General features: G+C 43.2%; 1 protein-coding gene across 1 annotated transcript in view; it reads left to right on the forward strand.

Moving 5' to 3' along the window:
- The window catches only part of LOC8040188 (Down syndrome cell adhesion molecule-like protein Dscam2), a 292425-nt gene that overhangs the window by 127818 nt on the left and 137677 nt on the right, over nt 1-26930 (forward strand). Inside the window, exon 4 of the mRNA XM_042286468.1 lies at nt 17039-17188. Within this exon, the coding sequence (XP_042142402.1) occupies nt 17039-17188 (150 nt within the window). The remainder of the gene's footprint in view (nt 1-17038; nt 17189-26930) is intronic.

Genomic DNA, 26930 nt, shown 5'->3' on the forward strand with positions numbered 1-26930 from the left:
GCGTTTGAGTTGTTGTGGAAGTCCGAGTTGCATCGCTATGATGACTCGGCAAAATGCCGACAGCCAGCGAGAGGCTCACGGGAGTAACTTGCAGGATGCTAGATCCAAGGGAACCGATGAGAGTTCATTGAGTTCTGCTCACCATGATTGATTCGTGCGTGAAACAAACGGATGATGTGAAGTTGTCCCGAAAGCACTGATTGGATACTTCGGGTTTTAATCTACACAGCAGGACCAAGATACCGGAACATCGCTCCCTGCTGCGATTAACCAGCTCCAGGCCGCTGACCAATTGAAGCAGGCGCTGCGGTGCTCTCCCGGTCCCGTGGTCCCGCCGTCTAGGTTAGGGCCCTTGGGCAGATGACCATGCTCCGACTGGTCCGGAGCCGAGATGCAGGTCATACGACATACTTAAAGATATACAAAAATAAATCAAGGAATTAATTTTTAACTATACTTCCGTTCGACTTAAGTTTAGACGCAGCCGACGCTACGAGCTGGTGGGCCCAATCAAGCGGCGTGAAAAGTGCGGGCGGCGGAGAAAAGCTCACCGGAGAAAAGCTCACCAGAGATAAGCTCACCGGAGAAAAGCTCACCGCAAAACTGGCAGATGCGGAGAAAAGCTCACCGGCCTTTGAGCGGAAGCGGGGAAAAGCTCACCGGTTTTTTCTTTAGCTTAGCGGATTCTGCGTCAAACGTGGTAATTTAACACAATTCGCATTCGTCACTTCATTAAAAATATGTCCTCGTTTTTGTGATATCCTTGAAGTTCATTGGGCATATTTAATAAATTCTCAGAAATTAGGGATCACCGATTTTGTATATTAATGAAGCCGCAAGGGGTATAAAATCAGAACATCGCTCAACGGCAAAAAAGACAACAATGTATTGACAACTGACAGTGCGCCGTCGGTAGCTCTGTCAAATCAAGAGGCTTGTTCTTTGCGAGATAATATGAATAGCGGTGTGGTGAACCGTTTCAGCTCCAAATATGTCGTAGTGCCTAATAGATATGTAGGTGTTGATGTAATCAGTGTCGGCTACGCTGTTTTCTTTCTGTTAATTTCACTAACAAAGCTTTAGTTGCGAGAACAGCTTCGTCCTGTCGTGTTTGTTGTCTTCACTCCGTCGTCGTCGTGTGAGCGGTTTTCATCATGTATAACGTTTACCAACTCGCCCTATTCGCTACCTTAGAGAAGATTAGTTCTTGCATAGGTCACGAGTAACAACGGTTACAGTGTGTAGCCTAAAGGTCATGGGTGGCTCAAAGTAGAAGTGCTCTATCACACAAAGGCAAGGTGTGGAAACACCCGCACGAACGGCTGGAAAACGTTTTTTTCGTGGAAGAAAGAAGCCTCGATATCACTGACTGTTTTGTCCTGTTTTCAAAGGTTAACAAAAGCTTCAAAGAAAATTTCGGGCACCGCGTTTTTGCGCATGCACTTTCGGATTTTCGGCATTTAGTTTTGATTTTTAGGTTTTAGGCAGACATTATTAAGTTTTCGAACTTTTTCCTGTTCTTCCAGTTCATGAAGTTTTCAGTTAAGCTTTCGTTGCCTAGAGAGTTAGCCACAGAAAACACACGCCCGCAATTATTAATTTGAAAGCAATATACCCAACAAGCTTGACAAATAATACAAAAAAGGACATTTTCTTTTTTACAAAGCTGAGGAATTTTAATATTAATAAATAGAAATATGTTACGCATGATTTAATAGCCTCCATATAAAAACAAGAAAAAAAAAATCGGTGAGCTTTTCTCCGCATCCGCCGGTTTTGCGGTGAGCTTTTCTCCGGTGAGCATTTTTCCGGTGAGCTTATCTCCGGTGAGCTTTTCTCCGGTGAGCTTTTCTCCGGGATTCGAAAGTGCACCATCATGGTGTTCGTCGTTCTCTTCTTTTTGTACGTGCTATACCATCGCTCGACCAATCATAAAAAAAACAGGTCCAGGCGCTTTTGCCGCTGCTTGATAAGTCCCATAGTCTCGTAGCGTCGGCAGCCTATGAACTGAAGCTGAAATGAAGTATAAAATGTATAAAAAAAGTTTTTGCTTCTCCCGCCATCCCTGCCACTGCTTCGTGGCTACTTATAGTTCTCAAATCCCCAGATATCATTTCATCGTAAAGCGGGAAGGTGAAAGTTATCTAAATGTAAAAAACACACACAAAAAAAAAAAAAAAGAAGCAAGCTACATTTTTTTTTATGCAAAGTTCGAGCACAGTCGACACTGCGATCCGATGAAACTCGATCTTAGTGTGAAACGGAGTAATGGATTATATTTATTATCGATTTTATTTATTTTTAAGCGATTTTTGTACATACCAGCGAGATGTTTGATCTGTGGGGTCGCTGAAATATTGGTGTCATCCCGCAAAAAAAAAAAAAAAAAATGTGCTTATGTTAAATAGAAAAAAGAAATTGAGAGACGTTTACAAATCTTCGTAAGGCGAAATTAGAGTGCAGCTCTTGAGGTACTTTTATTTGCGATAAATCGTGATAAAAAGCTTGAGTAATATCCATATGTACAAATATAGACCTCGTACTCTTGCGTACATAATATAAATTATATATATATATATATATATATATATATATATAAAGATATATATATATATATATATATATATATATATATATATATATATATATATATTGTGAGAAAGAAAGATGAATTATTTATTTATTATAATATTATTTATATAAGGAGGAGGAAGGGAGGGTACGGAGGACCCTCTCCTTTTCCTCCTCCCACAGTTTCCCCGTTAAATTTAGCTGGAAAATTAACGCCACGTGACCTCAACACCAATTCAGTTTCTTCTCTAAATCTAGCGGCGAAAATGACGTCACGTCACTCCGCGTCACGTCACCTATGAAGAGATTCAGTTTCTCCGCTAAATTTAGCGGGAAAACTGAATGCGCAGTTTGGCATTATGGGACCTTACAGACTTATACACCAATTCAGTTTCTTCGCTAAATTTAGCCGGAAATTGAATTGGTATGTAAATCTGTGACGTCCCATAATGCAACCCGCGCGGTTACGCCGACGGCGACGCAGACGCCGCGAAACACGGGAACCAGCGCCTAAGAACTAAGCTCTAAAAAAAGCAGCAACGTAAAAATGACGCCGAATTAAAAAAGAAAAAAAAAATAGAAGGCACCAAAAAGGCTGTTGCAACGTAACCGCTCGGTATGTTCTCGCGGATAAAATAAGTAAAAGCAAACACGTCTCAACAAAATGTTTTTTTTTTTTGTGCCACTGAAAAAGGTGGGGTTTGAGGTAAACACTGCCCAAACAAGGTTTACTTCCTAAATGAAGGTGATAAGCTTCATAGATTTACGATAAAAATAGGATTGAGAACATATGTAAATTTAATATTCAAATTCCCTTTGTTCTTTTGAAAAAAAAAAAAAAACCGAAACAAAGACATTAAAGAATGTGAACTGCATTTGGATCGGAACAGGCAAACTCGTACAGGAATATAAAAGTACGTACCGTATTACATATTTCACCCAAAGGATAGACAATTTATCGCAACCAATTTAAGGTCATATGCCGACGCATGGAAACAAACAACCTCAAAAGCAGAAAAAGAAAAGAACGCCGACGATCAAATATCTGCCATAGCCATTGTACCAAACGAAAAACTAAAATAACTACATTAACGTTTCATGTTTTTGCCAGAAGAAGCTATAAAAGAGCGTCGTCCCGGTTGCACCGTTAGCGATTGCACCTCCGGGACCCTCGGCTCAATTTACGAGCAAATTTAGATCGGAGCTCCCAGAAACTCCACGCCTCCCCCTCGACGCTGTGCATTGTTTATGAAAGCTCGCCTGGATATTTACTCCGAATATTGCCCACTCGCCCAAGAGCAACCCCCTTTACAAAAAAAAAAAAAAGAAAAGGAAAACAAAACACAAAACTAAAGCGCCAAAAACAAAACTATATGTGAGCGTATGTCCGCTCAAACTTGGTTGGTGACGGTGAAACTGTACTATCTGCAATTTTTGTGGAGGGAGAAGAGCAATGAATCGTCGAGAAGTTAGGGGGATGGGTTTTCTCATGGACACAGGCACCGGTGGCTGCGAGAAAAGCCAAAAAATATTTCTAGAATTTTTTTTTTTTTGTAAAGGAAGTTGTTTTTTTTTTTTTGGTATGAGGAAACACGAGTACGGCAACAGTCAAATCGGAATTTCGTCAAATGTAATTTAAATGGTGCAGTGTATTGATCGTGCATTGGAAGGACGGGAACAGCTACTACATGTTTTTTATTTTATTTTTATGATTAGGTAACATCTGTGAATGGTAAAAATGAAGACTTGCATGAAAGATAATTAATTATTATAAGGTGCGATTCAATCTTATGTGTTGTTCGTTCCAATAAAATATTCTTGAATTAGCAATAAAAACTGCGCATATGATGTATGCACTCATTCTTTGCTATTCAATTTATTTCAAATAATGTAATATAGATTGTTTTAAAATATGCTTTTGATGACCAATCTGTATTATATTTGGCGAAAAGTTAAAAAAATTGTTCTCGTAAAATTGTATACTTTAAGCTAGTTTAAATCTGAAGTCGTAATTAATAAGTACTACTAGGCCATAGAAGTACAAATATTTTAATGATATTTTAGTGTTATGAAAATCGCAACACTAGATTTTGACCTATATTCACAATTTCTTTGGTGGTGAAAAATGTTGGTGTAGATTCGTAAGCATAGGCCTGCCATCTTACGCAGTTAGAACCAGCGATTATGTCTGGAAAAGACGTTACAGGTATGTAAGATAATGAATTTTTGTTTAATGTGTTGGTACAAAATTATTGGTTGGCACGTTAAAAACTGAAACATGCTAATGCATAGCGTAAATTATTCTGAGAGCGAAAAAAAAAAAGAAGTCATGACAAATCTGGAAATATTTCCACATTTTACTTCATTATTCTCTTTCTTCAGCGACAAATACTAACATAAAATACGTTTTTACCTGAATTTATTGCCCGTCGCGGTGTCGAATCTGTATTTTCCAGCGACGGGGGAAGTCGTATTCCCCCTGAATCAGCCCTCTCATTGCCGATTCCACATTCCAAAGAGGGAACACGTTCGGTTCGTCTTGTCATAGAAAGATTCCGTAAAAAATGAAATCTCACTTCAGTTGTACTGAGACAGGAGATGAAGCGAACTTTCTTGCCTAGCTAAAAAAAAATGAAATAAGAAAAAAAAAAAAAAACTTTTCGAGTGCCGCCCCAAATCTCATCAATAATTCAGTCCAAATATTCTTGCTCGCGAGAAAAAAAAAAGTTTAAACAAAAATCTGGCGCTTTTTTGAAGGAGTTGTGATTTTTTGAACCTACAAAGAAAAGCTAGACTATGTAACTTTTTTCGTGACCATAATTTTTTTTCAAAGAAACGTACATCATTCGTTGAGTTCTGATTTCATGCACGAAAAATAGGACTTCGGTTTTGGAGTGTTTCTCGGTACTCAAATATTAAGAGGGATAGAAAGGGCCTTCATCCCCGGACGAGACCGTCTGTGAGTGCATTTTGGCAAAACTGCGTTTACCTAGCAAGGAAAAAATCTCAAAATAATGTTAACATGTGTTTTTAAGTCTCGACGACATCTAAAAAAACAACAACTAAATTAGTGGTGTGCGCCAATTTATCTGAAGAAACCTTGCAAATCTTATCGAGTGCCTCAGTAGCTTTACAAACGCGAAATAAATTTAACGTTCGAGCGGCTATTGCAATTAAAAAAGAGGTATGTAATGTCGACCAGAGACCTTCCAGGAAGTACAAAAGAGCGATTATTCAAACTTTCTTTTCACGCAACGGCGCTAAATATTTCTGAGAATTGTGTTGCAAAAGACTAGATTAAAACTTTCAAGACACCTTTGTCGGAAAGTATATGCTTTTTTATCTTAGGAAGATTTTTCACGCTTCAAAGATTTTTAGGTTAGAAACTTCGCATCTTGTGGCGGCAGCTTATTCCCCAGGTATAACAAAATAAAGATCGTAAAAAATTATGACGTTGGTATTTAAATATTTATATTCCTATAATTTATTGGCGCCTTGCGGAATAAAATAGATTTGATTAATCTAGTTTTCAAATAAAAATTCCAACCCGAGTGCGTGCCAAAGGTACAGTCATAAGTATCCACTCCGTGCGACGCGACCGGCGCGCCGCCGCGCGGCCGTTGCCGAGGGTAGGCAGTGAGAACTCCAGCCAAAGCAACGTTACTAAAACACTCAGTTGGGAAATTCGCCCTTGAAACCTGGGCCGCTGGCGTCTACCGACCCCGAGCTAAATACGATAACAGCGCCACTCTTTAGCGACGAGCTGAAACATGAAAGTTGCTTTACATGGCTACTGCAAGATGGCCCTGCGAGATGGCGCCACCGGCCCTTCTGTGACTCGACGGAACCATTAAGCCCAGTCGTGCAGTTCACGGAATGGCCGCTTCGGGAGAAATGGCAGCTTAGCGATCGCCATTAGCGCGGTACTGGGATAAGGATCGGCGCCACTTTTTCAAAGCAGGCTCTATGGCAGTTTCTCAACTGAGTGGTTCTAGTAACGTTGAGGAAAAAACGAAACCACTCCGCCCACATTGGTACGCATGGAAGTCGAAGCGGCGCGGTTGCGCTGGGTTGACAGCAGGAGGAGCTGCTGCGTCGTTAAGTGCCCCAATAGTTGCGCGTCGTGTCTCGTGGAGACAAAGTTTCATAGTTTTTCAACTCACTGTTGTTTCGTGCGGCAGTGGCGGACTAGCGCTCCTTTCTTGAAAAAGTGTAATGGATTAACATTACAAATTACCGAACCTCAGATGTAATGAATTACCGTTACAAATTATTTTCGCTGGAAAGCAACGGATTACTTTACTCACTGCAATACAAATTACGTCCACGTTACTTTTTCCGTACACTTATGAAGAAAACAATAGAAACAACCTTGATATTTTTCAAAAATGTTTTGGAACGCTGCTTTTCATTTCTTATAGGCCCGTATTATGATGGTCATTGTAAAAATAAACTATTGTATTTAAGAGAAAGAGTGTAGGTGCACCCTGTTCACCTGTAAGCTGACAAGGCACCCAAAGCTGCAACCACAGCCGCCATCCCGCTATAGCTTACGGCCTCCGAAAATAATCTCTGGAATTGTGCGGACAAAGCCAGCGGTGCGCATGCTCAGTAGCAGCGTCTACCTCAGCTACGAAATTCGAAGCTGAAAAAGCGATCTGCGAAAGCTCCCTTCTGACTCCGGCGTTTCGCCTGTTATTCACAGAAAAAGGAAAACTTGATTCCAACGTTACAGAGTATGTTGTATAGCCAATGCAGAATGCTAGTGTCCCATCTTACCGTGATGTGTTTCCGTAGATTAGAGTTTGCTGTTCTTGCTGATGACAATGTGTGTGTTTTTGGCAAGCAAAGTATGCACGTAAACTCTAGATTTCCGCCCTCGTTAATGCCCTTAATTTTGAACATATCATTAAGAGATAGCCATGGGCACGAGGGACACTATGACCGAAAACTCGACCAGTCGAAGAAAAAAGTGGCGGTTACGGGTTATCGATCATTCAGCGGTTCTGACTTTCAAATCAATATTCGTGAAGGCCAGGGGGGAAGGGAGGGCATACCGAGCGAGAGAAACGGTTGCCATCGGTCTCAAAAGACAATAGAGGATCACACCACTTTTACCCTCTCTCTCTCTCTCTCTCAGCACTCTTTAAATGGCCTAACCCCCCCCCCCCCTCTTTTACTGTAAAGTGAGGAGTGGACTCAACCACCATGCCCAGACAAGTAAACCAAAAGAAGTATCGTCCGTATTATCGAAGACGATGCTTTTAGCCTCGCGCAGGGCGCTTTTCAACCGTGCCTCAAGAGCGTGCTAGAATAAAGTAGGGCACATCAAAGACAAACAGAATTCAACTCCCTCGCGCGAGGCTACATCTTCTGTTACGCGAGTTGTGAACCCGTGAATTGAGGGTGTACGGACCCGCGTTTGACATCTGGGCAGGTGGCGGGAGACGTCGAAGAAGTTGGAAAGGGTGAAATGGTGTAAAAGAAAAGACAAATAAACACGAAGTGCTTTCTCTTGCCCGGGAAAAAAAGAAAAACGCGATGAAAGGTGACAAAGAGCCCACTCGGTGTTGTCTTACTTGATCATTGTCTTTCGTATATTTGTACATGCCTTACCCGTTTTCCTAGCGGCCCTAGTGACCTATAATACAAAAAAAATCGTGTTTTCTTTTTAGGGCTATTCTGTCCTTGCTCATGTTTTCTATTTTGTTGAACTTTCTCTGTTTATACTGCTCAATGTTCTGCTCGTATTTCTCCAGTTACTGTATTATGCTCATATTAAAAAAAAGTAACGAGTAATTAAAGTAATTCGTTACCAATATTTTGTAACAAAATTACATTACAAATTACTTCCGAAAAAGAAGTAACATGGCAATTATAAAAGTACTTGGAAGAGTAACAGATTACTTGTAATCCGTTACTTGTAACGGACTACTTCTCAAGTCTGGGCAGCGGCAACAATGGATCTTTGCCGTACCATGCAAGAAATGCATGGTCTCCCGATTATGTCTGCAGGTATCGGCACGGCTGACGTATCCGACGCTGTCGCTTTGCGCGCAGTGTTCATTTTTGTGCCAGTAACACCAACATATGTTAACGCCGATGGGACGAACTGAAATACCATCCCACACTCGCGGGTACGCAGTGGCCATTTCTCTAGAGGGATGCTTCAAAAAGACGTTTCGTCCTCATCGTACATGTCTATGATCTTTCCGGATTAATCTGGCCGCAGTCTGTACTTCCGGAGGAAAGATTTGGACGGTACAGAAAGTGACAAATTTAAATCCAAAGAGGACTCCATTGATGCTTGGAATCACCGGACAATCGATGTCTGAGTATAGCACTGTAGGTGGTAATGTTTTTTTTTTTTTTTTATCAGCCTCTTTTCGGACGTGGAAGTGGCCTTTCCTTCACATAGGGGGTTGCCGGTAGGCAGTAGGTGACTGCAAAACATGACGCCGAAATTGTTTTGGTCAAATTAATGCAAGGTATCTGGTTATGTATCAATTAAAAGAGATATAATTTTTATGCATTAAATAAATTCATTTTATCATTTAAGTGTAAATCAAATATAAATCAGGTGTACATATTATTTAAATCGCCTTACAATAAAAACATATTTTTGTTTCGCTAGTTGTTTTCGGCACGAGAATTAAGTTGATTTTTCAATCAACCCAATCACTGAAAAAGTTTAAAAAAAGATTTACTGTAGATTAATCTGTATCGTAAGGTGCAGAATAATTGAAAACTGTTTTCTTGTTATAAACCCCGTCATACTAAAACCAAGAAAAGCTTGATTAGTTTTTTTTAAAGCTTCATTTGCTGTAATATATCAGCAAAACAAAATAAGATTGTCCGAGGTATGGATGAAAATACCCAGGGTTGTTTTATATAAGATTCGTGCACACGGTGCCACTGTTGCTATTCCTTCTGAGGCCGGTTCCAAAATTAAAGCTCTCTCAGCCGCGTCAAACGTGGAGAGCAAAAAGATTAAAAATAATAATAATTCAACGACGTAAATGTACGGTCTTCGATCTCGAGCACAGTTCGAGAGTTGTTTGACTTCCGCGACTTTATCTTTTGGTTTTGAAGTTCGCAAGATGGCGGCATAAGTACATGAAAAAGTGACAGGCTCGTGTAAGACGAAACGTAGATTCTTACACTGACCAAGGTCTGATCGATCCATGTACAATTAGATCTGCCTGTGCCCGTCCCTCTCTGTCATTCTCTTGGTCGGTCTGTGTGCATGTGCGCACAGGAAACACGTTTTTGTTTTTTGTTTTTCATTTTCATTTTGATTTGCTTGCATAAAATGCTACATAATTAACGAAAGAGATGGCAGATAGAAACAAAGCTTACCTCTCCGATTAGCGCAGAAGAGCACCGCGTTCTGCTCGTTTCCAGCCTGGTATAATTTTTGTTTGCCTGATGTTGTTGTTTTAAATAAAAATAAAATAAAATTACATGGACGGTATCAAGTTACAGACAAGCGTTAATAAAAAACGTAATTACGGTATTAGCTTCGCAGACAATTATTTTTGGGTAAAAGGTGTTTTTTTATTGTGGACAATCATCGTACTGAAATTTAAATCAAGATTTTAATCACCTTGGTTTTTAGTCGCCACCCTGAACTCAACGCATTCTCGGTAGATTAATTACAGGGTACCGATGCCGCGTTTGTTTAGCGAAAAAATGCAGTGGTGGCATCTTCTAGAAGCCGGGAATATTTCACGTCGGAAGCCAGTCTGCAGTGCGATTGGCACAACATGCTAAATTTATTTCCTGGGATATCTAAGAAGCGGAGAACAGTTAGATTATCTTTTTTTTTCGGCCTTCCCCAACCCTCATGCGACGTCACCCTCAACGTATCAGCTCAAAAAGTCAAATTTTTGTCCGTGCTCGCTACCGCCTCCACAGCTTCGCGCGCGAAAAGGCGCGGCAGGCTGCTGAACGAGTCTCACTGTCGAACGCTGGCTCTCTGCTAGTGGCGCTACGCGCGTTTTTCACAACGCCCAATATAGTTCCCGCACGGAGTGTATAGTTGAAAACAAAAATACACACGGGAGTAGACTTAGATTCCGATCTCTTGTACATTTGATATAGCTCTCAACCAAAACACCTGCGAGTGTTTCGATAACAAATGCGCGTGTCTCCCCAAATAAAAAAAAAGATTATACTGTACACGTATATAATCGCTTTACTACACACCAAAACCATTCGTCGATGACCTGCATTATTCGCATTATTATTTAGGCATCAAATCATAATGATGATACGTTTTAAACAACTCCCTTAATACAGCAGTGGCATGCCACATGCGTAAGAGTCCAACGTCCCATACAAATGTAGTCATTAAAATTATAATATTTTCGCTTAGATATATTCTGATTACAATCAACAGCTCGGGTTACACGGCATCTTCTCTACGATATACCTTGGTCTATGCTGACGGGAACCTTGAGTGCTTTTTGATCTCAAGAACCGCGAGAACCTTTGCCTTTGCTTTCCCCTCGAAGCCGCGGGCGGTTGAAGGGCCGCAAAGACATCCCCTTTCCTTCGCAGTAGATATGCTACATAATATTAAGCTGTAATAAGTTCAGTTCTATTTCATATCGCTACACTAGAAACATGACGACATTGGAAAATCGTTCTTAGGATCTGATACTGGCCGGGGCGTGTGATGTTTGTTAAGAGGATCAATGCGTGCGACTTGGCGAGAGATGGCTTCCTAATAAAAGTCTTTCCCGGGGCGGCGTCAAAGTGGCGCAGCTGCCGATGTCAGGGGGATAACGAGGACCGGCGCGCTAATCAATACCGGAGAAAACAAGGACAGACGACACTCGGATATTAAAGGCCACATATTGCGCCCGGAAACGTGTCGCCTAACCCGCTAATAAAGAAGCTTCGAATCTCCTCGGACCGCGATCGCTTTTCCGATTAAACGTGCACATGTTCCAGAATTTACACCCGACTCCGGGAGAAAAAACAACAAAACGAAAAACAACCGCCAGGTAACATATTTGTGCACATAGGTTAAAATATAAATTTGCCTTTCTTCTCCCAAGAAAAGAAAAAAAAAAAAAGCATTTTAGGACATAATTTAGAGTTTCTTCCACCTTTAATGAAAGTAAGACTTTGTTTGCACTCTTACAACGGCAGGTCGCAACAAGACGGTAGAAGGCGCAAAACTACGTAATCACATATTTATTTAACTTTCAAAGCTGTCTTTAAACTTCCACTGGTTTGTCGGAAACGTTCTCCACGTCACCGTTTGATTGGACGTCGCTAAAAGATTCCTCATTTTGTATATGTTGCAGTGTTTTCTTTTATTTAAGTCTGCACTCTTAAAAAAAGCTAGTAGTATTGGTAAAAGCTACTTACTGCTTGTCACATATGTCACTAGGCACCTAGTGACCGTAGAAAGTAACGGTCAAGCGGAAACGCAATGAGTCACGTCATATCCGGTGGGGGAAAAAATGTGAGTGTGCTTATACCACCAGATGACAGGTGCAACAAAAATTAAAACTGGAAATGAGTAATCCAGGTGGCGCTGGTCACCGCCTAATTATTTTAATGCTTTCACATTTGCCACTACATACAAATCTTGCACACAGATATTTTCAGCGCACAATTGATACTGTACATTCAACACAGATCGCATACAAATACGACGAAAACACGTGACACGTTTACTCTAATCGGTAACTCCCATGACTGCCTATGAGTGTTTTATACTGACCATTTGAGTGCGCAAACTTGTCGTCGTGTATTACCACCTCAGTGAATAATGTTGCAAATATAGTGCTCTTTTCGCACCAATGTCCTTCCTTAAGAAAGTTTTCAAACAATTCGAGGCTTCTGTGTCTTAAAAGAAAAAAAAAAAGTTAGGCGCGGAAATTATTTGCGACAGTCAATGAACAATTCCCCCCACCGGTTCTCAGCATCCATATTCGCTTCCCCGAATAGCAGCCGCGAACCACCTCTCTCGTCGCATAACCTAATCAAGAATTAAAACGAAGACGGTCGCCGTCGGCGAGAGACTGCTTTCTTTTCGCCACCCGCAGCGAACGAAGGCTCTAATTGACGGCGAGTACGACGGCAGCTGCATTGCATTCGCCCGTGGAGCGACAGAAATGCATGCAAAATTAATACCGCATGCAGCTCGCAACTTAATTTGTCTGTAGTCCAGTGAAGAGTGCTCACGTTTCTGGGGAAGACATAAATCGAATTCAAAAAGACTCGTAGAGTTCAAAAACATTATTTTTAAGCAGTCCTAAAACTAGATACGCTATTTACGACGCATACCAACGGTCGTGACAGGTCCCAATCAAGGACAGGTCAATCAGAATCATTCAACCACCGAGTACACAGAGAACGTGAAGAAGGCGTTCCCAGTGTCTAGTAGGATCAAAGCAGCGAGGCTTCTGGAACGGCGAAATATATGCCACTGAACCGGCCTAACGACCGCCGTGGATGGCGTATCTGGTGACGAGCGGACGCTCGTCTCCGACTCGTTAGGACTATCTTCGGTACAGCCCACGTCCACACACACTCGTCGAGCTGAGCGCACGAACGTCAATTATGCCCTCCAACACGGGAACGAGAGAACAGAACGGTACAGACTGCAAAAACGGCAGGTTCGGATCGCAGAAATGATCGTATCGCAAAATCCGACTGGTCCCAACCTGCTTGTCGTACAATCTTGCCAAGCGTCTCTTGCGAAAAAAAAAACATATATTTAAAAAAATAAAACGATAAATAACCGAAACACTTTTTTGGGGGGGAACATTTTAAGCACGTGATGTGTGCTTATTTTAATCTGAGTGAAAACCAAGATGAACATATCAACGCTTTTTTTTTAAAGAATGCAAACGCGAAGGAAAGTCAGAAGACTCATGGTCGTTGCCTCAACAATGGCTGCCGCCTGACTGCGTTCGCGGCAGCGCTGGCTTCTCCGACATACTGGAACCAACGTTGACTGGAATGGAGGCGACGATCATTTTAAAGTCAGCTCCAACCTTTAAACATACTCCCTCCCACAATATTTGATGCTACGATTGTGTGTGGCTATCCCCCCTCCCCTCCCTCTCCCCTCCTCCCCCCCCCCCCCCCCCCCCCCCCGCGTTCTGAAGCAATAAGTGCGTCGCTCAAGCTGGCAATCGTCGATGCAGCCGATGCAGCAGGCGCCGCCATCTTGCCCGCGTCTCTTCGGTAGCAACGTTCAGAAAAGGGTAGTAATGGCTGCAGTTACTAGCTTTATGCTATATATACACGAACTCAACTCACCTACGTCACGCCGCGGTGGTGGCGCGTCGGGCGCACTTCCGATCTGGGGAGGTAGGCAGAAGTCGCTGTGCAAGACATGCATTCCTGTGTTCCTTTGGAAGAAACCAGACAAAAACCCTGCCTTCTCGTCAAAATGCTGTGACGGGTGCTGTACCAAGAGAGTCTGGAAAGGTTTGACGATCAGTTTTCATGTGTTTCTGCCCCCTCCGTTCGTCCGAGAACATGGATAGTAGCCGTGAAAAGGGCAAACCAGTCGCTGTCGAACTACGATTGCTTGTGCGGGCAACACTTTGTGGACGCCAGATGTATTTGCTTTATTCCAACGTGCATGAACGTGAGAAAACCGCCAAGTTGTCCGGACCACCGATGGGTTCAGTGCGTCTTCAAATTCACACGGCCGCATGATCGTTCGAACTTGTCTGCTTTTTGTCGTCTGCTCGTTCAAGCAAAAGTGGCCCGTATACACCAAACATTGACCGGGTGATTGCAGTAAGAGGTGATTTCAGACCTCAAAAGACTTAAGTATAGCTCGGTGTAAGCATTATACACAAGATGCTGATCATTGGTACCGGTGGTCATCACCGAATTGTTACACTTGGTCTGTTTCCGCTTCCGGGTTTCAGTATCGACGTCGATCATCGCCGCTACCTTCTACACTTTTGCAGCACGAGCGACGTCGCGACCGAAAATAGCTACAGGAATCTCATCATGGTTTTGGCGGCCATTCTGCGGCGTTCAAGCGGATGAATCGCCGCACGTCAAATTATTTATATAAAGTTTAGCGGCGTAACGAGCCTTGATAATATCGCTCAGGCGATTAAAGTGGTAAGACATTGCGATGAGGACGTAGAATCGATAATTCCCACGGGAAAACGAGTATGCAGACCCACACAGACGCCGACAACGTGACATTCTAATGGTTTGTTGACGCGGGACGCGGTGCTCCTTGCCCGTACACCATTGCGCATGCGTTCGAACTGTCGTCTGCTCTTTCAAACTTGTCTGCTTTTCTTCGTCAGCTCGTTCAAACGACACCGGCCCGTCAACCAAACGTTGACCTGGTAATTGCGATAAGAACTAAGTGCAGGCCTCAAAACACGTTTGAAGGTGGTTGGGGTAAGTAGGCTAAGTGTAAACAGATACAAGAAGATGTTGATAATTTTTTCCAGTGGCCATCACCGACTTGTAATGCCCGATTCTACTTGCGGTTTTCAGTATCAACGTCCACTATCTCAGCTACGGTCCACGCTTTTTTAGCCCGAGTGACGTCGCGAATGAAAATAGCGAGCAGAATCTCATCGTGGGAGTCAGGCTTTAGCGCCCATTCTGCGGCGTCCACGTGAAATGAATCGCCGCACGTCACATTATTCACGCAAAGTTTTGCCTCGTTATTTTCGCTGAAGCTGCTGAAGTAGTCAGACAGTGTTAGGAGGACGTAGAATCAACAATTCCAACGCAAAAAAAGAGCAAGGGGACTCCCACCGACGTCGACAACAACACTATTCAATGGTTTGTTTATGGGCGACGGCGGGCTTCTTGCCCACCATCCACTGCGCATGCGCGGCGCCGCTGGCGTCCGCTAGGGGCGCTCCGGTTTGTTTGTAAACATGAGTTGGCGTATATATTTTTTTAAGAGTGTGGGCAACCTATCAGGTAGCACTTTCATCCCAAGGGTTCTTTTTTGTTTTTTTCGGATTTTAGTTGGTTTTAAATTGTGTTCGCAAACACGCCCAGGCGATTTCGACCAGTGGCGTTTCCTCGAGTTTTCGCCGGCAACCCCGAATAATGGTCGAACTTACCCTGTCTGTGAATTGGCCGTCGCCCGATCGCTGCTGCGAGTGCAATGTACAGGGCGCAGTTCTGACGTGCTTCCGTTTCAGGCTGAACGAGGTGGGCTTTTACCAATATAGGTATACATTGGGAAGCCCAGGGAAGGCTAGGGAAGTCTAGACATAGACTGTCACCTTTTTTTCACTATAGTCGTTGAAAACTTAAGAAACGAAGGGCGTGGCCACACCTGGCCACCCTATCATCGTTCAGTAGCCAGCGATATTGCGGCAGCATCTGAGAAGAACGCCAAAGAACTGATCACAAAACAAGAAAGGCGATTACATTAGGTCAATCACTGCGTTTCTTAATTTGTCGATGACTGCAGGAAGTATTTAGCTAATGTTTATACAACGCTGCGTTGGGTGATTAGGTTCGATTGTAATAAGCATTACAGACGAGGAACAAAAAGGGCTTCCAGTCGAAGGTACGCCAGTAAAAGTTGCCGTAAATAGATTACGACGACAGAGCACGAAAAACACTGGCGTTCGTACGCAAAAACGGAAACCCTATGATTTAAAAAAAGAAAAGCCTTGACGAGTGATTTAGTTTTAGTGCTCTAATCTAAAAGGGTAGGTTAGACGTTTAGGTCTAAATTTCATTGGTACCCCCAAACGTAGTAGATTCAATTGGAGGTAGGAGTCACACTAAACCCGATGTCACACTGCTTATACCAGTGTCCCACTAGAGCGACAGACAGAAACAAACGACAGCGACAAGCCTCAAACCAGAGTCTTTCGCGATTTGAAAGGATTTGTAGAATAAAGGAGGCTATGCTCAAGCACGAGCATTATGCACGCGAGAATATCTTTGGCAGGCTTGCAATCGCTCGTGCTTACTTCACAAGCACCGAATGACTATAGACGCCTGCCTAAGGTACCATCGCAAGCATGCTGCATGGGTTTGAGGCTTGTCGCTGTCCTTTGTTTCTGTCTGTCGCTCTAGTGGGACACGGGCATTATACGTCATGCAAATGACGCTATGCAAACAGAATCGAAGGCGCGTCACCACGAGATACGTGTTTCAAATGCCGCCTGGCAAGTTAAAAGTTAAACTTGGTACGCAGCATTCGAACCACGGATATTGTAGTGACTCGTGTTTGCAGGCTGTATTTTGTAATATGTACGAGCAGCGTGGCACCCGGCTTAAGGGCTCCGCTGAAATGCACGCGCAAAAACGTTTATTTTCAACGATAATAAACGTTTACTAAAACACCCACGCCGTATCTAGTCTTTCAACTCTTGAACGTTTGAGCTGATCCCTGTCCGCGTTTGTGATTTTATAGGGGTATGTTAGGGTACAACGCCCTTTTAGAGTCAAACAACTCTCATGGTGTCCATTACACCTTTTCCAGGTTCCAAGTACGCGCTGCTCCCATCCGGAGAACTGTACATCCGGGAAACGGACCAGCAGGACGGGTTTCGGACGTATCGCTGCCAGACTCGTCACCGTCTTACAGGAGCCGTGTCCCAAAGCGTCACCGTGGGACAACTCATTCTCACTGGTGGGTGATCGGTAGCCCAGTCCCCGCTCGCCGACTGCATGCATCACCGTCTACTCTTATATCTGTTGGTTGTCGAAGACAGACAGAGCACCCGTCGAATTTGGTTCTACCGTGTGACAAGTCACACGAAGCAGGATTGGTTTCCCAGTTCGTTTAAAGTGCGTTACCACTGGGATGGGCTAAGTGAATAGATCAGACTTAAAGGGGGAAGGAGGGGGGGGGGGGGGGGGGCGTCCATTAAGTTATCACTCTCCGCATCCTTATAGGTTTTGGTTTCATCGACTTCGAAGAAATCACTTTTGGAATTAATCTAAAATTCGTAAGGCACAACCAGCGCAATCGCCTTTTTTTTTCTTTTTTGTCTTGCAGTGCGCCGATGAACAAATTTTTAAAATGACAACAAATAGAAACGTAAATTATAAACTTCATTAAATAAAAGTTTATTTTCATAAACAAAAAAAAATGTGAAGGTAAAAATAATTTTATAGTTGTTGCTGTCCGACGTCTATAATGTTTTTCACCCTAAATCAAAGTTATGTACAAAAAAAAAAAAACAAAAAAAAAACAAAGCGGTCATATAAGATGACGTAATAAGGCAGGCGAGCTGGTTAAAGTTCAGCAATTCTGAAGCCCAAGACGGAGGCTACAAAGAGGGGACAAGCACAAGACGTCTCGATAGAGACGCCTTGTGTTTCTCCCCTCTTTGTAGCCTCCGTCTTGAGTTTTAGAAATGTTTAACCTACGTACGGTCTAAGAAAACGCCTGGGAGTCTACTTTTCTGCAGAACACGAATACAGCCGATCACAGCGAACAATAAAAGTTAATGACAAACCGTATAATACGATTAGAACTGTAAAACACAATTTCCGCAGGTACAACGGGCCACTGAAATGTCATGCATACTTTTTTTGTTGTCTAATTGTATTTCGAGCGTCGTCGTTCGCTCGGTTGCTTCTACAGTTCGCCCTGATTGGCTGTGTTTTGTGCAAAAGTGAACTCACGAGCGTCTTTTTTGTTTAAGTGTATACAGACTACAGGCTGCAATCGCGAAAGGCAGGGCGCTGTCTCTGCGTTCGATTGAAGGAGCAGGAGGATGAATCCGCGCACAGAAAAACAGCGAACGCAGTTACGGCGCGCTTTCGACACTGCCTTGATTGGTCCCTGGCCTCGTAATAGAAGAGTTTTGTATTGCGTATAAGAGCACGTGCGAGCGCTGTGCGTTTGCGTTAGTGTTGCGTGCTCCACGCGGTGCATGCGCGTGTTCGCCCCGTGCCAATCCAAGACCGCAGGTTGGGCGCCGCGCACGAGCCGTTTGGAACACGCAACGCTAACGCAGACGCGCAGTGCTTGCGTTCCTTCGAATACGCGATGATAGGGAGTTTTAGAATAACGTACGCGATTTTAGCGCACACTAGTGCTAAATTTAGTTCTTGCGATAGCGCAAGCTACGCAACAGAGTTTTAGAATACCGTTTCTCCGCCGCGACACCAAAGCCAAAGCATCTCGCGCTTGCAACGCCAAAAAGATACAGTCACTATTTTTATTTCACACACAAAATAACGTAACTTAGGACGAAACAAGTTTTTTTTTTTTTTTATGGTTCAGAATAACAATTTAGATTTGTTTAAACGTGAGAATGCGACGCGAGCGGTATACCAGTCGTGTCCGCTTGCTCGCCTCGGCAAGAGAGGTCTCGTGTAGTGACCTTCGCACACCGTACCTTCGCCGAGAAATGTTTCCGCGTCGCAAGCATCATGTTGCCCACCTTACTGGGTTTTTCAAACCGAGTCCAATGTCGTCCCGTATTGAAAATCGCAGTCGCGAGAATGCCGCTGACGTCGCGCTCACAACGCCGCCAAAGCAGCCGCAGCCATGGTCCTGGGAGCCGCCATTGTTTTAACTGTGCTCGTCTTGGCTTTAGGCAACTTCTGATCACGAATACTTCTTGGAGGAGCGCAAAGACTCTTTCCCGTACGCACGAAATTCCTCAAAAATAGCGTACGCTAAAATAGCGCACGCAAAGCGAGAAACGTGGTTAGCGTTCGGCGCATGCGCAATGGCGACGATGCTTATCTTTGCGTAGGCAAAGCTTTAGCGTGCGCTATTTTAAAACTCTCTAATAGAACTCACTAACGTTGCTTGAGCTCTGACGTGGGGTAAAACGACATAATGCCCTTCTTGTTTGTTTGTTTTTTGTTTTGTTTTTTCTTGATGGGACATCATGAATGCAAGGATTCTCTTTCAAGACGTGTGTTAAGAATTAATTAGATCGGCGACCTGGATATCTTATTTATAACGAAAAAAAAACATTTGGAATCGAATGCTTTATATTACATGAAATAATTATAATTTCATAAAAAGCCGCGTCATTTTAAATGCAAGAACCGCTAGGAAACGAAATGTAAAAAAAAAAAACGCCTTTTGATATATTTTTGTTTTTACAAATCTAAAACTACCTTGCTTATGAAGTGCCCACGGGACTATTAAAAATATAGCAAGAAAACCTTGCACCACGTGAAACTCAATCGTAATCAGTCCATGAAATGTGTTTTGTAAGATTTGTTTTTCGTAAGCAGGGTTTCAAAATTCGCATAAAGGGAAGCACAGCGACACAACCACTGAGATCATCAAATTGCCTCCTCCTACCTAAATAAGAAAAAAAATATATCTACAAGCAAGGTTACTTTGAACAGAAAGCGAGGATGTGCTTAGAAAACGCGTTTCCAAAGGAACACGAAATGCATTTCAGGCGTCCATGTTTCTTCCCAGCGGCAACCTATACAACTTCGCTCGATTGAAGGCCATGAAAAGGATAAAACTCTAAACGAGCCTTTCTATGAAACCCTGAACTTTGAAAGCCGGCAATTATATTTTCGTCGGAGAGTCTTCACTAAGGTCGAAAGTAAAAAAATGAAAAAAAAAAGGCTCCGAGCACGGGCTTCCGCCCATTTGAAGGATGAGGGAAAGGCACGGAATACAGGAACTAAAAGCAAAGAAAATGTAATGATGATAATAAGATGGAATACCCCTACGGGCGTGTTAACACCTACCATTAAGGATACTTTTTTTGTGTGTATTCCATAGTTATTTTTTGGTACTTTTATGGTTTTCGTATCCTTCGATATTTCGTGAAATACTATTAATGTTGAGTAATAACTTACAAGGGCGCTGTGGGGACCTACGTGGTTGGCACATCCAAAACACGAAATTACATTTTACATGGATGCGAAAATGAGAAATAAAAATAAGGAATAGAATATCTTGGGACGCGGTGTTAAAATGGCGTGATCCCCTTGAATTTCATACGCGGGGAGGTGGGCCCAAAGTCATCGGAAAAGAAGAGGAGGCATCTACTCTGCGTTTATACGATAGACAAAAGTGAATAAATTTTAAATTAGCTGCGTGGCCATTATTATAGGACACATTTAAAGACGACATGCGTCGCATTGCTTCCCTTATTACACTCTAAAAAAAGCTCGTGCGTGTACTTTCCCGCACAGTACTTGGAGAGCCAATCACCGTAATACGGAGGCAGCTCAGCGAATGACACTGCCGAAACATATGTTTAGACCAAAAAACGCAGTCTGAGTTGTGGCATTAAGCAATGCAAACGTGGCGTTTTGCATTGCTTAAAGTCACAACCCAGACTGCGTTTTTTGGTCTAAACATATGTTTCCGCATCGTCATTCGCCGAGCTGCCTTCGTAAGTTTCCATGATTGGCTCTTCGAGTGTTGTGTGGGAAAGTGGACGCACGGGCTTTTTTAAGAGTGTATATACTTAACAAAACTTCTCTTAAATTTAAATGGTAAGACATAGCCCTTTCTACCTATGATCAAATGATCTATTTACCCGCAGAGGTGTGTTGGACACTTTAAGCCTGGAGGAAAAAAACACTAGCTCGATTATGCTGAAAAAGATCGGGGGGCATAACATGCGTCAAGCTACCATACAAATGAACTCTGAGGGATGTATACATGCTGTCTGTGTGCGATAGTCGGTGGGGCTGATGTGTGCGGGGCTGGCGCAGCCACACGCTTTATCCGAATGGTGGCTCAACACATTTTTGTCAGCAGGCTTGACGGTGACAACGCAGGGAAAACCAAAGGTTCGACTTTATAAACCAACTGTTGGCGGTTCCTTTACGCGCCTGCTTCACTTAGTTTGGTCGGTATAGTATCTGGCATGGGATCACTTGGCCCCAATCGCAATTCCCGTCGTAAGTATTCTAGTATTCGTGTACTATGAACGCGATATAGTCTATATATTTTAGCTACGTGCTACGCTCGATCGTTACAACCGAGCGTTACACTTTCGCACAGAAATAAGTGTATGCTCATATTCTGTTTAAAAAGAAAAAAGAAAGAAACCGGCTGGGACAAAAATGAAGACGATTCAAGGTTCCGTGCACGTTTGACAGAGCAACACGTGATGTGGCGTTCTCCCTTGACACCAGCCTGGGTTGTTCGGGAACTCCGCCTAACAACAATCCACAACCGCGGGGTAGGCATTGTACGCATCCGCATGCAGACGAGGCATCGTGTCAGACGAGCAATTGGTAACCTGCAGACTGGAATCAGAGACCCCATAGTTGCACAGCTGCTTTCGAAATGCAGCCCGCAGGTGAGAGACTGGTAGACTATTCTCAACCCATTCGCCTGCCCGCATTGTTTTCGAAGTGGTCGAAACCGGAAGCGCGTCGAACGAAGTTAAGCAGAGGTTTGCGATTTCGGCGTCCGAGTTGTGTCCGTCTTCTGCGTAGCATAAAAACACGTTGGGAAATGTGCATCTGTGCAGGTGTGCTCATGGTGATGCCCGCATTGTTCTCGGATGGCTTGCTGGGGTTTTAGGTAAAGCTTTCCGCTGGGCAGAACTGACTTTTAAAATATTTTGTTAACGTTTTAGTTTAGGCGATTAGCCCTTTCTTTAGGGGTGGAATGATACCTACGAGAGGAAACTAAATTTAAAGGTTTTATATATCAGGCTAAAGATGACAAAAATATGGATGCACATTAATCTTAAAAAATGGTGCCCATTATAGGGATACCAACATGACAACCATTGTTTTACGCGAAAGAAAAAAGCTAAAACTACTTGTAACAAGTTTATTGTTCAGAGCGAAGCAGCATTAACTCGCACGTATATAACTCGTCATCTTTGATGATACACGCATCTTTCTGTCTGAGACCGAGAGCATATTTAGAAGGAAACAAAGAAAAAGTAAAAACTAAAAAGAGGCAACTGTAATGTCTTCCCGTGCTCTTGGAAGGGGAAACGCACTTTGATTCTTTTGTAAGCTTAGGAATTTACCCAAGAACTCCGACATAACTAGTTCGCAGCTTAATTTTAAACTAATATTAGAAACAAAATGAGCTGTGCAAACAGTTTGTTTAATAGGAAAATATGAGTGTGCTACACAATAAAAAAAAAAAAAAAAAAAAACGCACGAAGAACAACACACGTACAACGTCTTATACTCAGGTTTATGTAAATGAGAGCTGTGCAGTTGTCTCTCAAATAAACAGTTTTGTTTATGTTCTATTTTGATATGTTTTACAACATAATATTGCTGTTTCTCGGAAGAAGGTACAGAATTCCCGCATGTACATAATCACGTTCTGGGGCAGCCTTTGTTTATATATATGAAAGTAGCTTCATAGGTATGTACAAATTGCGTTTATTTATTGTATTTTTTCGCTAAGTTTTTTTGTACGATCTCAAAACGACCATGCTCTAATCCTCTGACAATTGAGCAAGCTTTAGCTCTCAGTAAGTGTACATTATTCTGCGAAATAAACGTTCGCGCGGCGACTTTAACGCCTCGAATGGCTTCCAGCGTGTTTCACTGAGAAGATTACGATTTGTTCTCGCGCGTCCTCGTGTATGCGAGTGTGTTGCAAGTGGCAACTTGGCGTTTGAAAGCAGCCGTTAGGATGACGACAGTCATTTCCGGGATTACTGTACCCTACTGTTGAGTGGGAGTGGTGCCGTCGGAGCGGTAGCAATTGCCGTCGAAGGGATTCCGCGCAGAAGCTCCGTGCCAGATTGTCGGGAAGGCTCCTTAATTTAATTTGCTATAGTCAGATTTGTTTATAAGAAAATGCAATGGATATGGCATGCTGCACCTTATATTGTTTTATTTCTCCCATGCGTGCATGATCGCTGGATTGTGTTTATGGTACGGTGTAGTTGGGCTGAACATTGCTTCAATATACTCGAAAGTTTCCTTGTTCGTGCTTATAATGTTGCGCTTTTTATGCCATACCGTTAAAAAGACGTCAGAACTTGGAGCGTGCGCTTCTGTTATGCCTTTTTTTGCAGAAAATCGTTTGATTTAAAAAGGCGATGTAGGTAGTCGTATACTTACAGGTTAAGTAAGTGTTTAGTAGTCACTGTACGTGCATACCGGTGAATAAACCCACTTGATATATAGAGAGATTTTATCGCATATTTAGGAGACATTCGAAGTTACCCAACCTTGCTTATCTTGGTGAAACACAACGGCCAAATGTTTAGTTGGATTAGTTTATAAACAGACTGTGGTGTCGTGTGCAGATAGAGGCAAGACGCGGTGAACGCTGCAAAGTACTTCATTGGTAGGCAGCCAAGTTGCTTTTACTACTGCACGCATCGCTGGTTTCACCGGTGTGATGACGTCATAGCTTGTGACGTCTGTGGTAACAGCGGCGACCTCTAGCATAGAAGAATGTATTTTCACTTGTGCAATTTGGAACGTCAAGTTAGAATGCCGTAATACTTATATAATGAGAAAACTTCTAGCCCACCTGATTCCACGTAGTGTTTCTGCCGATAGACATAAAAAAAACACAGCCCGCGACAAACGACAGTATGACCGTAAGATGTTGATATTTCCAATGCCCTTGTTTTAATAGGAAAGTGTCGGGGGGGAGGGGGGGGGAGGGTGGGAGGGGGGGCGGCAGACTTTTTTGTATAAATATATGTCTGAAGCATAGAGTATAATGTACGCTAGTGGTTCAGCCGGGGCTAGTATGCTATACCAAATTGAAGTACACGAAACCAGTCGAAAATTGACTTCAGGTAATGCATTTCTATCAGGTAAAGCGGGTGCATTTTTTCTCTGCGCTGGTTTATAACAGCACATATTGCCAATAGTTATAAAACATTAGATAGCTTGGAACAGTTCTCAATCATGAAAATGAAAAATATTGTCGGTTTCAGTGCTTCTCTTTCAAATTCACGGCATTAAACACAATGCTAAAAAGCTCCATAGATGCATTTATTTGCATTGTTGGACACTGCTATCGCGAACACGGCGTCGGCACTTTTTGGCGAGGGGATTTCTGCCAGGCGAACGAAGGACATCTGGATAACTAAGAAAGACGGGAAGCACAATGCAGTAGCACTGGATCAGTACCTTACTGTACGAGAGGATGACCAATATAAAGTGAATGCCAAGCAATTAAAGTCATACTTTCAATAAATAAGTACTGCTTCATTTTCTATGCTCATACGTATGTGGAAATACGCGTGTTCTGCGTTCAATAGATCGACACATACCCTTGCAAATGGGGAGAAGCCAGAAAACAGGTGGGCGATAAAAGCTGCCCGGCATAGAAATCAAATAAAGAGAGACACCTTTTATAGACGATACACTTCATTTTATATGTTTTGGACGTTTTCACCCGCTCGTAAAGGTGCGCGACGGTATCATTTTCATATAGTGACATGGCTGGCCGCCTAGGCAATATATAAGTGTCACCGAAATACTGGTGAACCTTGAACACACTTGCTTTGAGTCGTTGCTTGTTTTTATACACCTGCTGTGGAACACAAATTTGGGCCTCAGATAAAACAAAGTTGAACCTAGTTGACCGATGATTAAAAAATAGTGTAACAAAAAAAAAAATTAAACTTTTACAACCATAATAATGATGCACACTATTCGTTACAATGTAAATCAAAACAAAAAGCGATCCGTTTTATTCTCTGGTGAAGAGACAAACATGCACGCGGGATCCTCATAGGAGTGCACATGCTGGAGCAGCAAAAAAGTAGACTAGTTGCTGTCTGCTTCAATTTGCATCCCGGTAGTCGCGTAGACACTAGCGTCAGTTGAAACTCCAGCGTACGTTATAATAACTATATGCTTTGAAGCCAACTCAGTGGATTATCCAGGAGCAAGCCCATGAATACCAGGTTCAGAAGTGTGTCTGCTTATTTAGCCGGATGTAGGCTTCGTCAAGGTAGTATAAAATTATAAATTGTGACGACACTGTCGGGCGACAGAGCGGTCCTTAATTTGTCCGAATACACAGCGCCATCGCTACGCCGCGAAAAGTAAGAGTCACATTCGTCAGTACTGTCTCTTAATGAGCGTCATTCGTCATTGTCAGTTTCTAAACTCGCGCGTAGCGAAAATGTAACATAATCTTCGGCTTCCATCGCGAAAGCTTCAGCGACTCCATGAGAAACGAAAATAATGAAAACCCTCTCCCACGAGCGAAGCCATCTTACTCGTCGTTCGAATGGTTGTAAACAAGCGCGGCACACGCCGTGTTGCGGAAACCTCAGTTGATTCTTTTCTAAGATGCGTTAAAAAAAATTCAATGTTACAAAAAAAGAAGACGTGCTTCATAACCCTGTTTTACGAGCACCTAAGATGCCTTCAGAACAAACTCATTTGAAGAATCGGCAGAGCAGAGTACCCTGATGGACACCCAAGGAACCAAGACGTCCTGGAAAATGAGGCCGCAGTGCTGGAACTTATAGACGTAACATTCGGAATGCCAACTCGGAGCACAGATTGGTCACGATTGTTGAGTGAGCGTTCAGTTGAGACTCGTGAATAGCATTGGCCACTTGGAAGTGACTTACCAAATTAAACATAACGGTCTTCTATCTAGGCTGTGTCTGCGGATCCGACATCGCGAGCTGATTCGCCGATACTATAAACGCCTTGGAACGAGAGGTGTTCGAAATTCGCTGAATACGACAGTATTAGTGCGCTCGCGTTCTTATACTGCGCTAGACAACTTTAGAGACAGAAATGACAAGATCAAGTTCTACGATTAAATTTGTCTATCTACTTTTTTTGCCAACTTCTCGAGATTCCGAAGTGTTTAGAGTTTTCCCCTTGCAGTTTACATTTCAAACTTGACATAATGGTCGCCGTAGAAACCTTATTCGAAGCAGACAATGGCGGCTCTTGATTGCTTGTCGAGATCGCCTAACGAAACAGCTGGCAGGGATAGAGAAGCCGCGTCCAAATTAAAGCAGCGTGGTCGTCATCAAGCCACTTGATCCAGCCACACGACCGAGTTCGCTCTCTGACCCGTCGTACCAGCGGGTCCTAGACGGCAAGCCCCATCGAGACCGTCACGAGCAAGACGGGGGCCAACCGCACGTACACGCTCACACATACGCGCATACATACGCACGACGGTCAGCCGCAAACACTTGGGGATGGACGCAATCTATGCGGCAGGACTCGAGCACCCAAGAAAGTCCTGGGCGCGTTAGGCACGCCAGACGTCCCGAGGGTAGAGTACGAGACCGGGGCTTGAGCGGCATGTATAAATAATGCGAGCGGCGGACCCCACTTGGAACTCCCGTCCGAATACGAATGAACGAACCTGAGGAGGCGCGTAATTAGGGGAACACAGTAAGGACCTAATTGGGGAAGGGCGAAGTGGAACAATTGGGGAGAGGGTGCCGGTTAGTGCTAAGAGAGGAGAAGCATCCTCGCTCAAGAGGGAAGGAATG

Source organism: Ixodes scapularis, unplaced genomic scaffold (assembly GCF_016920785.2).
Source record: "Ixodes scapularis isolate PalLabHiFi unplaced genomic scaffold, ASM1692078v2 PGA_scaffold7__128_contigs__length_106722199, whole genome shotgun sequence".
NCBI classification, from domain to species: Eukaryota; Metazoa; Arthropoda; class Arachnida; order Ixodida; family Ixodidae; genus Ixodes; species Ixodes scapularis.